The sequence below is a fragment of the Sciurus carolinensis genome, chromosome 16, assembly GCF_902686445.1.
Source record: "Sciurus carolinensis chromosome 16, mSciCar1.2, whole genome shotgun sequence".
NCBI lineage: Eukaryota > Metazoa > Chordata > Mammalia > Rodentia > Sciuridae > Sciurus > Sciurus carolinensis.
In genome coordinates this window covers 1099788-1112791 of record NC_062228.1, presented here as the reverse complement: position 1 = coordinate 1112791, position 13004 = coordinate 1099788, and the positions used below count along the sequence as shown (strand labels likewise).

The window sequence follows — 13004 nt, the reverse complement described above, 5'->3', positions numbered from 1 at the left end:
AGGGAGGGCAAGAAAGAGCCCTCTGGTGTCTCTTCTTACAAGGTTACTAATCGCATGGATCAGGACCCCAACTTTGTGACCTCATTCCATTTAGCCTTATCTTCTTAGAGGCCTTACCTCCAATACCTAGGAACTGGAGGCTAGCGCTCACAGGTGAAGCGGGGAGTCGCGGCCTCCGCGACCACCCCGCCAGCATGTCCTCGGGGTGCATCCTGCGCAGCGGACGTCAGGACCACACTCCTTTGCATGGAAGGCAACGCTGGGTGGACAGAGCGACTTCTGTCCTTCCTGCTGCTCACGGGCATTGGGGCTGTTTCCGCTGTGCGCGGGCTGGGCGGCCAGAGGACCAGGCCACTCGCTGGGCAGCCCAGCCCGCGCCCGCACCGGGCAGGGAGCAGGCTCCGGGCGGCCGCAGACCCCTGTCCTGCGTCCCCCGGGCTGAGAGCGCGGGCGCGAGGACCGCCTGGCCGAGACCACCAGCAGGGTCAAGCTGTCCACACGAAGCAGCGGAGCAGACGCTCCCAGCATCACCCAGTCGCCACCCGACCTCCGCTCGCGGCACGGGCCTTAGGTCACCGCGGGCCCTGCGCAGGCGCCGCGGGGCCGCCGGCAGGCGCAGAGACACGCCTCGGGGGCGGGGCGATGCGCGCGCCTGCGCCGTGGCGCGCCCGCGCGGAGGCCGGAAGGAAGCGCGGGGGGCGGGGCGAGCGAGGGAAGCCCGCGGCCCGCAGGACGGCCGTCGCGGCCGGATGACGTCGCACAATGGCCGGCCCCCGCGGGTAGTGGAGCCCGTTTGTTCCGCCCGCGTCGCGCCTGAAGCCGGAGCCCGTGAGGAGCGGAAGGGCCGAGGGACGTCCTGCCCGCGCCGCCCCGACCCCAGCGGAGCCGTGGCCCCCTCCCCGCCCTCGCGCTGAGGTAAGCGGCCGCGGCCGGCGGGCGGCGGGGGGAGGCCGCCTCGGCGGCGGGAGCGAGGCCCCGAGCCCGGCGCCGCCTCCGCAGCTCTCGGGCGCGCCCCCGCCGTGCGCAGCCGCGGGCCGCAGCTAGCCGAGCCGGGGCGGGACGCCGAGACGGGCGCGAGCCCGGCCCGCGGCCTGGGCGCCCGGGCCCCGCGCCCTCGCGCGCTGCCTCCCGCCCGCGGCGGAGTGGATTTTCCTGAAGCTGTCATTTCCCTTCCGGGCCACTCGCGTGGCACATGCTTGCCGCCCACAAAGCGGGGAGAGAGCACGCTAGTTCGCCCGGGAGAAGGCCCGCCCGGACTGTCGATGGGCTCTTCGGGGAACTTGGAGCTCTTTGGAGCCTGCTGGAACTCGCTCCCGCAGCTCCCGAGTGTGCGCGGGTTGGACGTACCGACTGCGCCCCAAGACGCGCACTGGGCTCCTAGGAATGTGTAACTTTCTTGCCCCTTTGATCGGGAGCTCAGAAATGCCGGGTCCTTGATATAAAGTAACTGCAGCTATGATGCTGGAAGCAAATAAGACTTCGGGACTTACAGTCTCACTCCTGCTGGAACTTGAGTTTTCCCGAATACTCTGACAGTTGAGTTTACTGGGCCCAGTGGTTGATCATTTTAAATGAGCTTCGTTTAGCAAACTCATTTGCAAGAGTGGGTCATTCTTCAGACCCATTTGGGGGAAATGGAAGAGAGCGTTTGGCACCTGAAGTACTGTTTGGGGTGTCACAAGGCTCTCGTCGTTTTTCCTGTGAACCTCATCAATGTGGCATTGCCTATGGTTCCGTGATTGGGATTCTCAGGGTGGGCCTGGACCTAGGCTGATTTCCACTTTTCCAGCCCTGGGAGGAGAACCTTTGCCTGATAAATTTAAAATCTGAGCACACATGTGGAGCCCAGTTGGCTCTGGAACCAGTCAAATGTGTCCCAAAGCCTGGAACTCTTCTGTTGTAGATGGGAAATGCTCAAACATTGTGAGAGAGCTTTGTGGAAGCACTCCAGAAAGACAGGTAAACTGTGACCTTACTCATGTTTAAAGATATTTTTCACCTTATCACACTCCAGATCATCTCAAGGTGAGTACTTTCTTACCAGGGAGTTTTTGATGGTTGAGCTTTGTCAGTTTGGGAATGGTATCTGCCCTAACCTTGTCATCTTTCCTTTAGACATTGCTAAGTCCATAAATTAAGCATCAGAATTTTAATCAGATGTATCAGAACTTAGGCATTCAGAGTGGGACTGCTCTGTTAAGAGTAATCGTCCCAAAAGATTATACTTGTATTTCATTGATGCTCATTTGCCAACACCACTTCAGAATTCCTTACCTAGTAGTAAATATGTAAGCCTTATCAGAAAATTGGTCTCATTCAATAGTCACCCCCCAAGTTTGACCAAGAGATATCGTACCTGGCTTGGTATCAGACCAGCCTTTGAGTGACTTGAGTAGTTTTTCAAAGTGGCCCACCTGCAAGGAGGAGGATTTGCCACCCCTGAGCACACCCAGAGAGTGTTCTGCAGACTACAAAGCTCATTCAAAAAGAGAAGTTCCAAAAAATGTTAAGCAGGTCAACAGTGCCATTGGAATCGGAGTGTAGCCTCCAAAGTGACTTTTCAGAGGAGAGATGGCACCCACTCTGTGTCTAAGTTGTATACTGGTCGTATGCGGCAGTTCCTTAGGTAATGAGATTGTTGTCATTTATTCAGCGACCATGTATCAAGTATCATCTGCCAAGTGCAGTTGGCACAGAGACAGGACAGTGGACACTTGCCATTCCATTCCCTGGATAGATTCAACATTGTGGATTGGAGGACTAAAGATTGAGCTCTCAACCTCACCAAGAGTTCTGGATTACAGGGTGGTGGTTGTGTAAGAGACCAAACTGAGCAAAAATTGTAAACCTGGGATTTGGTGAGCTTAACCAGAGGACCCTCTGTTTCATTTTTTGCACTTAATAGGCTACATGTTTCCTTTCCTTGCACCTGGTATAGAGTACCACTCAGATATCTGCATATTGACACTCAGAGAGACAGTTAACCTGCCAAGAGCAGGGCTTGGAGCTCAAGCCATCTACTGATTCCTACTGAGGTGCCATCTCTTCCGTGCACAGGTGTGACTCGGCTTCTAATAAACAGGTAGATTCATTAGCATGTTTTTCTCTGAAAAGTGTTCACCTGAGTGGACTACAGCAGTAAAATTCCAGGAGGTCCTTTGGGAAAGAAGATAATGTGATTCCTTCCTTCCCTCAAGAAGCCTGTTAGGGCCTCCTAGGGGTGACTGTGTCCCAATACACCAGGGCAGTCCTGTACCTGCCACCTAGGTTTGTTAATGGTTCCCCCTTTTGTCTCAGAAGTGTGTTCCAGTTTAGATAGTATGTTTTGTAGTAGCTAGGCTAGTGATTGCCAGCTCTTGGCTGAGTTCAGGGACCAGGAAATGAGTCTGAACCCCCACACTCTATAGTGGGTGTATTAACTTTCCATCACTATAACAAATTTCCCAGATAATCAGCTTACAAAGAGAAAAGTTTTGTTTTGGCTCACAGTTTTGGAGTTTCCCATCCATGATTGGCAAGGTAACATGTCACAGTCAGAGCATGTGGTATAATAAGAACACTTACCTCATCACAAACCAGGGAACAGAAAGAGAGACCAGAGTCTCACAGTCCACTTTGGGGCCCACCCCAGCAACCCAAAGACTTCCCACTAGGCCCCACTTAGAAGTTTTGGCACTTCTCAGTAGCGCCTCTCTGGTGACCAGGCTTTAAAACATGGGCCTTTAGTTGGATGAGGGAGCACTTAGGATCCAAACTGTAGTAGCAGGTAAGGGGTCTCCCAGCAGCTTTTAAACAAATCATGTGACACAGCCTGTAACAGAATGATGCACGCTGTACAGAGGCAAGAGTTCTTAACCTGGGGTGGTCCCTAGGGTTTGGAACTCCCTGAGGTAAGACAGAACTTTCACATGTCAAGGGTGAGGGTCCTACCTGTCATTAGATGATTACATGTCTAGGGTGAGGGTCCTACCTGTCATTGGATGATTAAAGCAGTCTGTGGCACACATGCTCCGAGGCTCCTCTGACATGCTGGGACAGTGTCAGGTGCCCTTGGTGCCACTTGTTCTGCCACTTTGTGGTGATTGCCAAAACCCCTCAGTGGTCAGGAGAAGTTGATTTACTGTGCATTCTACCTTGGAGGGCTTGCAGGCTCCTAAGTGCTTCTTGAAAGATCTCACCTGCCACAGTGCTCCCTTGGCATCTAACTCTGGCTATACTTTCTGTGAACTCAGCATGAAGGTGAGGTGTCTTGGATTCATCTTTAGTCTCCAGTTCCTGGTATTTAAGCTTTAGACGGGTTTAAATCATGAATGGCCGATGTCACCATTCGACTCTTTGTGTGGTCATCAGTGTTTTTTGAGTAGTAGTCCATATGGATCATTTAGTAACCTTGCCTTCTATATGAAATTGTGGTTTTCTGGAATGACAGAGGTGGGGTTGTAGATGGCTCAGCAGCACCAAACAGGCAGAATCTAGTTTAAGTTTACTAAAGACTCCAATTTATGAACAGGCTGTTTTCCAGAAAAGAATTTATAAAATAAGTTTAGAATTTGGGTCCCACTACTCTGTAGAAATAGTGGCTAAAAGTGTGTCTGGTTACCAAGCAGGGAGCAGAAGCTTATGCTGCCCATGGTCCAGGAGCACCTGCTCCAGAGGAGGCTTGTACTACAGCCCCAGGACAGCCACACAGGAGTTATGTGGCCTTGGTGTCCTTACCTGGGAAAGGGGAACAGCACTCACTGGGATGGTTGGTGTGAGGATTGAGAATGATGCTGGGAAGTGGGTTAGTCAGGGCTGTCAGAAACCTCTCAGTATGATAGTGGCTATTGGTTTATTGTGGTGTTTATCAAGTGAAGCAGGGGGAAAAAATCTATTCCTGAAGGCTCCAGGAGACTTGAGCTGAAGCTTGGCAGGAGTGGTTAGAGTATGATTTTTCTAAATTGAGGATTACATTTACTTACATTCACTCTATGTCAGTTTAAATTAAAATGTATCAAACCAGGCGTGGTAGCTCATGCCTGTAATCCTAGCTACTTGGGAGGCAGAGGCAGGGGGACCACACGTTCAAGGCCAACCTTGTCAATTTAACTAGACCCCATCTCAAAATTTTTAAAAAAGGACTGATGGTGTAGGTCAGTGGTAGTGTACCTGGATTCAATCCCCAGTGCTACTAAATAAGTAAAAAGTAAATAAAAAAGTAAAAAATAGATAAAAATAAGGGCTGGGGTTGTGGCTCAGTGGCAGAGTGCTTGCCTAGCACATGCAAGTCACTGGGTTCAATTCTCAGCACCACATATAAATAAATAAAATAAAGGTCCATTGCCAACTGAAAAATAGTTCTAAAAAAAGATAAAAATAAGTAGAAGGTATGGAACACGTCCTGGCACATTATCAATTATGTCATCAAGGAAAGTTGTAACAACCTCACAAAGTGGCTTCTGTTATCCCTGGTTTTTGAATGAGGAAACTGATGTCTGGCAAGTTCACATAACTTCCCAGGATCTTAAACCTAGGAAGCAGCAGAGTGAGGCCTACAGTTCTTGGAAGCCCCATTGGCAAACTAAAAGGCAGTCTCCCAACTCTTGACTGGCCCACCGGCAGTAGTTCAGATTTTCAAAGTTAAGTATTGTTTTTTAATTTCTGACCACAGAGTTTTAATATTGCCAAAATATAAGAAACAGTTTGGTTGTACCTAATGATGACAGTGAAACCAAACTGCCAGCTAGTTTGGGCTCCAGAAAAGAACTGTTAGCAGGTTATAAGAGGCTGTGGCCCTGCTATGCCCAGGATAGTATGTTGCAAGGCCTGCAGCAGCTTGGCCAGTGTTTTCTGCAGAGTATCAATTTTGTGATTTTTAATCTAGTTTGAGGGGACATTTAGTTTTGCCTAACAGTTAGTTGATTTAAGAGATAACTTTGTTTCCAAGGTCGCCATTAGCTATAAAATGTGAGCAGGGGAATTTGTCAGGTTTTAAGTGGGGTATCTAAGACTCAATAACCCGTCAGCAGGACTGATTTCCTATAGGTACCAGGTACCACCCTAGGTAGCTTGGTAGATGAAAAATCTCTACCCTTCTCTAGGGAAAGTTTTAAAATATAAATGTAATAAAAAACATACAAAGCTAGGTGTAAGATGTTCTGCACAAAGGAAATCTTATGGGTAGTTACTTTGTTCATGTCTCTAATAATCAGAGGCAGGAGGTACTGCCAGCTTGGTGCTAGCCCCTGACTGCTGTAACCCTGCCACCACATGCACACATGAGCATTTGGTCTTAAGCAGTGGGAGAAGAGAGCATGAAGGCCCTGGTCAAGTCTGTGCTCCACTCCTTTTGGCTGCTAATGGTGAACTGTGCCCTCGCTGCAGGAGTTGACGGCTCGACTACAGCCTTGTATGGAGGCCTGGAGCTGGATGGTGGGCTCCTTGCCTTTCTCCTTCCAGCATAGTTTGCCACTACAGGGCTGACTTTTTAGTAATTCCTTCCAGTAGTCCTACCTCTGAATACTGTAGTTAGGAAACCAGAAGTGATCTTTTTCAAAACTGTCTTCCAGTTTTGGAGTAACATAGGCTAGATTGGTTGGTTTATGAATTTATATGATGGTTAATTATTGTGTTTTTATAATGTGGTAAATCTTAAGTGCTTCAACGTTGTAATCTGTTAACTGCATGTATATACACACATGTATATACACATACTTTAAAAAAAAAAACTGTAGTTTTAGATACCAGCTCAGCACTTTGCAGTAACTTTAAACAGGCTTTCCTTTTAAAAGTATAAATTTGATGATAATGAAAAAAGTACTGAAAATATAAATTTAAATTTAAAAGCTACATTTTTACCTTTAACATGTAAATATAAAATTGTATAAATAACTTAAAAGATATAAAATATGTAAATTGAGCTTGACTTGCTATCTCTAAACTCATAATGATCTTGGAATGAATAAACTCTTTCTAGATCTCGCAGATCAAGAACAGCCTGACTATGACACCCCTTATTTTAAACAGAAACTTTTTAGTCTAGGCACAATGGTGCACACCTATAATCCCAGCTACTTGAGAGACTGAGGCAGGAGGATTGCAAGTTTGAGACCAGCCTGGGAAACACAGTAAGACCCTTGCCTCAAAAAAACCTTTTTGAACAGCTTTACATAATGAAGAATCAGATGAATATCAAATTCTTGCCTGTTGGTCGGGGGGTTGGAAATACTGGTTTACAGACCAATGGTATTTGGTGCCCTGTACTTACACTCTGACCCCACCTTAGGCAAACTGCCTTTGAAACAAATGGAGCAGTGTGCTTTCCATGAATCTTCAATGGGAAAATAAGAAAACATTGGCTCTGTAATTGAATTTGGATTAGTAGCAATGGAAGTGCAATCTTCTAAAATGATGCTGCTGGCCTTTTGTAAACACATGACTTGGTGTGTGAAGTTTTCTGCCGGAATTCTCTACCACAGCATGCACCCATATGGAATGGTGGTGCTACTCTGGCATGTCCCTGGACTCCGAGCACTGCCCTGGGCACCTGCCGGAGGCCGAGTGCACAAGTCTATGGGTGACAACATGCAGACTGACTCTCTCTCTTTTTTTAAGGACCCCCCCACTTTTTTTTTTTTTACTTTGTTTTATTTTATTTATATGTGGTGCTGAGTATTGAACCCAGTGGTCACATGTGCTAGGCAAGCACTCTACCACTGAGCCACAACCCCAGCCCCTGGAGGCTCTTTTTAAAGAGTGCCCACCTGAGTAACTGAGGCAAAGGAAGGCTGTGCTTGGAGAATTGCATTCAGCAATAGGAAAGGCTCCAGGTCTGCAAACTACACCTGGCACAGGCTATGCTCCAGTCCTTTGGGGATGACCCCAGACGTGTGCCTTCTAGTTGTACTCCCTTGATCCATGAAAATCTTACTGACTTTGAGAAGTACTTTAAGAATCCAAATAGCTCTCCTTTGCAGTCTGTGGCTTACTGTCTATTAACCTCAGGGGCTGCACCTGAGAGTGGAAGGACTGTGCTGGGCCACGTCTCATGTTCCCAGATTGCCAGGAAAAGGGAGCAGTGCCACTTAAGTGGAGTGTGGTCCAGCCTGTGGGGTCTTTCTGCAGGGTGGCTTGTGGGTTTGGGGGAAGCCTGTGGACCATGCACAGTGCAGGTCCACTTTCTCCTTCAGGTGCATGAGCTAGGAGAACAGGATAGGGTTTACTCTCTATCCCACTCCATGCTGTAAGCCTGTTTTTGTTTCTTTCCCAGAACCGTGGGTACCCATGGATGTGGCCGAGAGCCCTGAACAGAATCCTCGCTCCCCAGAGGATGAAGAGGAACAGCCGGCACTTTCTGACGATGACATTCTAAGGGAAAGTGGGTCTGATCAGGATTTGGATGGAGCTGCGGGAAGGGCTTCCGATTTAGAGGATGAGGAGAACACAGCCAGAGTGCCACGTCAGGAGGAGGAGAACCGCTCTGATGAGGAGGACCAAGCCAGTGAGCCCAAGTCCCAGGATCAGGACTCTGAGGCACATGAGCTGAACAGGGGTCCAGCAGGCTCCCCGTGTGAGGAGGAAGCAGATGATGGTGAGGAGGACCGTGCAAGTGACCTCAGGGATGAGGCCTCCTCTGTGACCAGGGAGCTGGACGAGCATGAGTTAGACTATGATGAGGAGGTCCCTGAGGAGCCGGCTCCTGCTGCCCCAGAGGATGAGGCCGAGAAGGCTGGGGCCGAGGAGGACGAGAAGGGCGAAGGTGCTCCTGCAGAGGAGGGAAAGCCTGAAGTCCAGAGTGTGGGGGAAAGGGAGCCCCCAGAGGCTGCCAAGGAGAAAAAAAAAGAGGACGATGATGGAGAGATCGATGACGGGGAGATAGACGTGAGTATGAGGAGCAGCCTGAGTCAGCAGGGCTTGCTCCCCAGCGGGGCTGCTGCCTCAAGATAAGGACTCCTCTTGGTCCTCGTTCCTAGAGGTGGGTGGTGGGCAGGCGTGCAGAACACCAGCGCTCATGCTGGAGATGGAGACTGCAGGTAGGCCTGTGCAAGAAAGCTTTGCTGCCAGGTGGCAGCCAGCAGTCTCTGTGGACCCCCTGAAAACACCCAGGCCCCACTGCAGTGTGAGTCTGGCCTTTGGGCCCGGAGAAGGAATACCAGTAACCTGACCTTAGACTCGTTAGGTCCAGTTTCGTGGCAGGTGATGATGTTGAAGAACTTGAATCAGTGTTTTGAAGAAAACAGCCTGAAGTCTGAGCAGTTCTTCTTAGAAGTGTTGACGGGCTGGGGAGATAGCTTAGCTGGTAGAGTGCTTGCCTTGCAAGCACAAGGCCCTGAGTTTGATCCCCAGGACCGCAAAAAAAAAAAGAAGTGTTGACCTCAAGGGACAGAGCAGATGGGAAGTCTGGGATTCCCTGGGAAGCGATTCTGCTCGATTCTGCTCGTCCTTGTCATTGCAGTTGAAGGAAGATGTATTGGACATCTTCAGAGGTGGGCTGGGCTGGAGACGGAAGCCCACCAGTTAGATCTGGAATCCTGGGTTGAACATGTACCCTTTCCAGAGCCTGCTGGTCTGTGTGGACTCTGCCCGATTTGGGCTGTGGTCTGCTGCCCTGGCCATGCTGGGCAGTTGGAGGGTGGTGGGTGTTGCCTGACTGGTGTTGGTCCTAAGAGCACGTGTCCTCTGGTGTGTGTGTGGCTACAGGCTCGGGATTTGAGGGTTTGTCTTCTCACTGTTGGTGTCCTTAATTCATGATGTGCTTAATCTGACCTTGTCAGGGGTTTGTCAGGACTGTGTTGCGCAGGTTTCCTTGCTGTCCCTGCTTCTGGTTTTGGGAAATTCACCTCTACCCCAGGGTTGGCAAAGAGAAAAGGTACTGTGAGACTCAGGTTCATCAGTTTGGGTGAGGTTATGGTTGTGATTGCCCATGAGTTTGAGTCTTTGGTGTTTTGGAGAGAAAAGCCTTGTCCAAAGCCAGCAGGAGTGCAGTGGGGCCAGTCCGGGCACCAGGTACTCTTCAGGCCCTTTGTGTCGAGGATTGAATAAGTCCTAGGGGAGGATTCATCAGAGGTGGTTGGGCTTCCTTGGGATGGTGGAGGGCCTTGGTGCTGGCAGCTCCCTGCACTGAGAGCATGGGCAGTGAGGAGACGAAGTGCACCTGGCCAGCCCTGGACAATGCCATAGCCTTGGTTTGCTGGTTTCCCCTAGCAACAGTGTGTGCCCCATTTAAATCCTGTGGCATGTTTTGGGGTTTTTTGTTGTTTGTTTGGTTGTGCCTCCTGCAAGGACCCCTCAGCTCCATTGCACTGTGACCAGTGTCCTTCAGCAACAGGGGAGGCCTTCCCTTTCATGTGCCAGGCCCATGATAACATGCTGTGGGTGTGCTAGGCAGAGCAGGGCACACCTTAACTGGCCAGGTAGGTGGGCATGTGCTGTGGTTGGTAGTTTCTGTCCCCGTCAGAGCACACCTGACTTAACCCAGGAGCTCTGCTGGTTTCCCCTGCTGTCCCCTGCCCAAGTCTGCATCCTGGATGCCTCCCCATCCTCTATGTGGGCTGCAGCCAGTCTCGCTCCACTGAGATTCCGGGGTGTCAGTTGCTTCCTCAGGTCCATCCCAAGAGCAGAGGCTCTTAGATTGGAACCCACTTGACTGATTCACCTCTTGTCTCCAGGGCCTGGCACACTGTAGGCAGCTTGTTGGTGACTGTTGAGCAAATAGTTGAATCCCACTGCTTTGGGGCACATTAAAGTTGAGGGACTTAGAGACGTGAAGTGGAAGTGGAGGAAAGTCTACACTGGAGAACCATTTGCACGTAGAGGGCAATCTGTATGCCAGGGCCAGCCCTCCAGGCATCCAGCGCAGAGTGCGTCTGCTGGTGTATGTCCTTGAACTGCCTGCTGATCTTTCATTCTCTCATACCTCTGGTGGTCTCTCCCTGGCCAGGCTTCCTTCTCATATGCCATAAGCAGCTTCATTGGTCTTCACGGCTCTTTACCTTGGTGTTACCAACTCAAGACCTCCTGTCAGGACTCCTTGTTCTGCCTTTATATCTTATCATTTGATTAGCAGACTTTCAGTCACCTGGAATATGTCATCCCTTTGGGAAGGGTAGGGGACATGTTTGTTCCATTCTCCCTCTGGTGCCAGGGCTGTGGGGAGGGGCTGGGGCATCCAAGGAGGAGTCTCAGCTGAGAGGCACAGGTGGGAATCTTGGCTGAGGCTTGGTGGGCATAGGCCTTGGGGCAGTGAGTGACTAGGGAGCACAGAGCAGTTCAAGTCTTGGTTGCTCATTAGAACCCCTGGGCTAGGACCCAGGCTTTGGCCTTTATAAAGCTCCTGCATCACTTTAGAATTGGATAGTAAGGTTAGGGACTCTGGACCGAGACTGAGCCACGAGGCAGAGTAACATGTGCAGTGCTTCATGTAGCCCACACTGTTACGCAGCATTCTTCCTTGGCCCTCAGGCTGATAGGCGGGCTTTGAAACCATCCCTGTGGCGTAGGTTGGAATCCAAGGTTGGGGAAACTGACATGAGTTGGTGAGTGTCCAAGATACACCTTGTGGAAAATGTCAGTATTTCCCAAACTCAACTGCCGTACCGCCCTGAGGTGAAGGTGGTGCAAGGGGCAGGTCACCCCACCTTGTTAAGACGAGTGTCTTCTGTTCCAGGATGATGATCTGGAAGAAGGTGAAGTGAAGGACCCCAGTGACAGGAAGGTGAGGCCTCGCCCCACCTGCCGATTCTTCATGAAAGGTAATTGTCTGGGTTGGGCTTTGCTCAGGCTGCAATACCTTGTCTTCTCCTGGGACCCAGGTGGTGGTTCAGCTTCTTTGGCCCTGCTGTGCAAAGCTGCTGCTCTTGAGGCCAGACCATCAGTGGTGCTGCTGCTGCTCAACAGCAGACCCTTTCGTTGGTCCTTTCCTTGCTTAGAAGACTGCCGTGGAGGGGAGCCAGCCTGCACTTTCACACACTTGCAGTAGACCTGTGACAAACAGGCAGCAGCCGTTGTCTTTCTGAGGGGTCCTTTCTGAAAGGCCCAGTCTCTGGCACCAGTGCTAACGTCCCCCACCTCTGTAAGAGATGACCAGTTCCTGCAGGATGTATCAGGAGCACATCCTTCACAGGATGGACTTGAGAATGGAAGGGAGGCCTCTGGAGGCCACAGGCACTCTGCAGAGGACAGTGGGAGTTGAGTAGCTGGGCAGTAGGGGCTGTCTGGTAAAACCTTGCTTAGCAATCTGGACTATCCACATGTCAGCATGTAGCATAACCCTTCAGCATGGTGATACTGTCTTTGTTTAGTTTGTAAAGTCTTGGGGTGTTAAGGAATGTAGATGAGAATTTTCAATTTGTAAGGGTTTCTCTAATGGGCATGTTTCTCTTCGTGAGCATTTCCCTTGGCCAGGTAGGAGGATGGTTTTCTCTTGCCTTTGGATGACTTGCTCACTGGCCAGCCTGTGTGTGCAGTCTAAAGCTCACAAGAGCTTCCTGTACTTCTTTTCCAGATGTTGTGACACCATTATCCACTCTTCTTCCACCAATACCAAATTCCATACCACTCAGAGGCCAGGTTAAAGGTACAAAATATCCCATATTCACTCTCTTTAGTACCTTAAAGTCCCCTGCTCCAAGGGCTAGACTTCTTCCGCCTGGATCCAGATCATGGCTGCAAGGAGTGGGGCTTCAAGGGGCAGAGAGCTGTTGTGGCTGGCCCTCCCTCCTCAAGAGGCACTGGAGCCAATGGAGGAGGTGTAGGCTGTGGTGGCTTGCTTGGGAGGAGGCAGGAACTGATGTAGGGTGGGGGGATTAGAGTTCCATCTTGCAGATAGGGCAGTCTGCACTGAGACTGGCCGCTGAGTAACCCACTCCTCAGCCCTAGAAATGCCCTGATGCGGGGTTCCTGAGAACCCTGGTCAGGCTTGCTCCTCTGGGTGTGTGCTCTTAGCCTACACTGTCTGTATGCTTGTTTTGCCAAGTGAAAACAGTTGGCCCATCTGAATCATATGTGCATGTGATGGCCCCAGAGTG

General features: G+C 50.5%; 1 protein-coding gene across 4 annotated transcripts in view; it reads left to right on the top strand.

Moving 5' to 3' along the window:
* The first annotated feature begins 738 nt into the window (after positions 1–738).
* The window catches only part of Zc3h18 (zinc finger CCCH-type containing 18), a 49823-nt gene continuing 37557 nt past the window's right edge, over positions 739–13004 (top strand). Inside the window, exons 1-4 of one of the 4 annotated variants that reach the window (XM_047528962.1) lie at positions 739–915; positions 8249–8859; positions 11645–11729; positions 12482–12553. In XM_047528962.1, the coding sequence (XP_047384918.1) occupies positions 8263–8859; positions 11645–11729; positions 12482–12553 (754 nt within the window). In that variant the 5' untranslated portion in view covers positions 739–915; positions 8249–8262. Of the gene's footprint in view, positions 916–1903; positions 2026–2939; positions 3083–8248; positions 8860–11644; positions 11730–12481; positions 12554–13004 lie in introns of those variants that run through there. The other 3 variants (XM_047528959.1, XM_047528961.1, XM_047528960.1) reach the window with 3 other exon arrangements.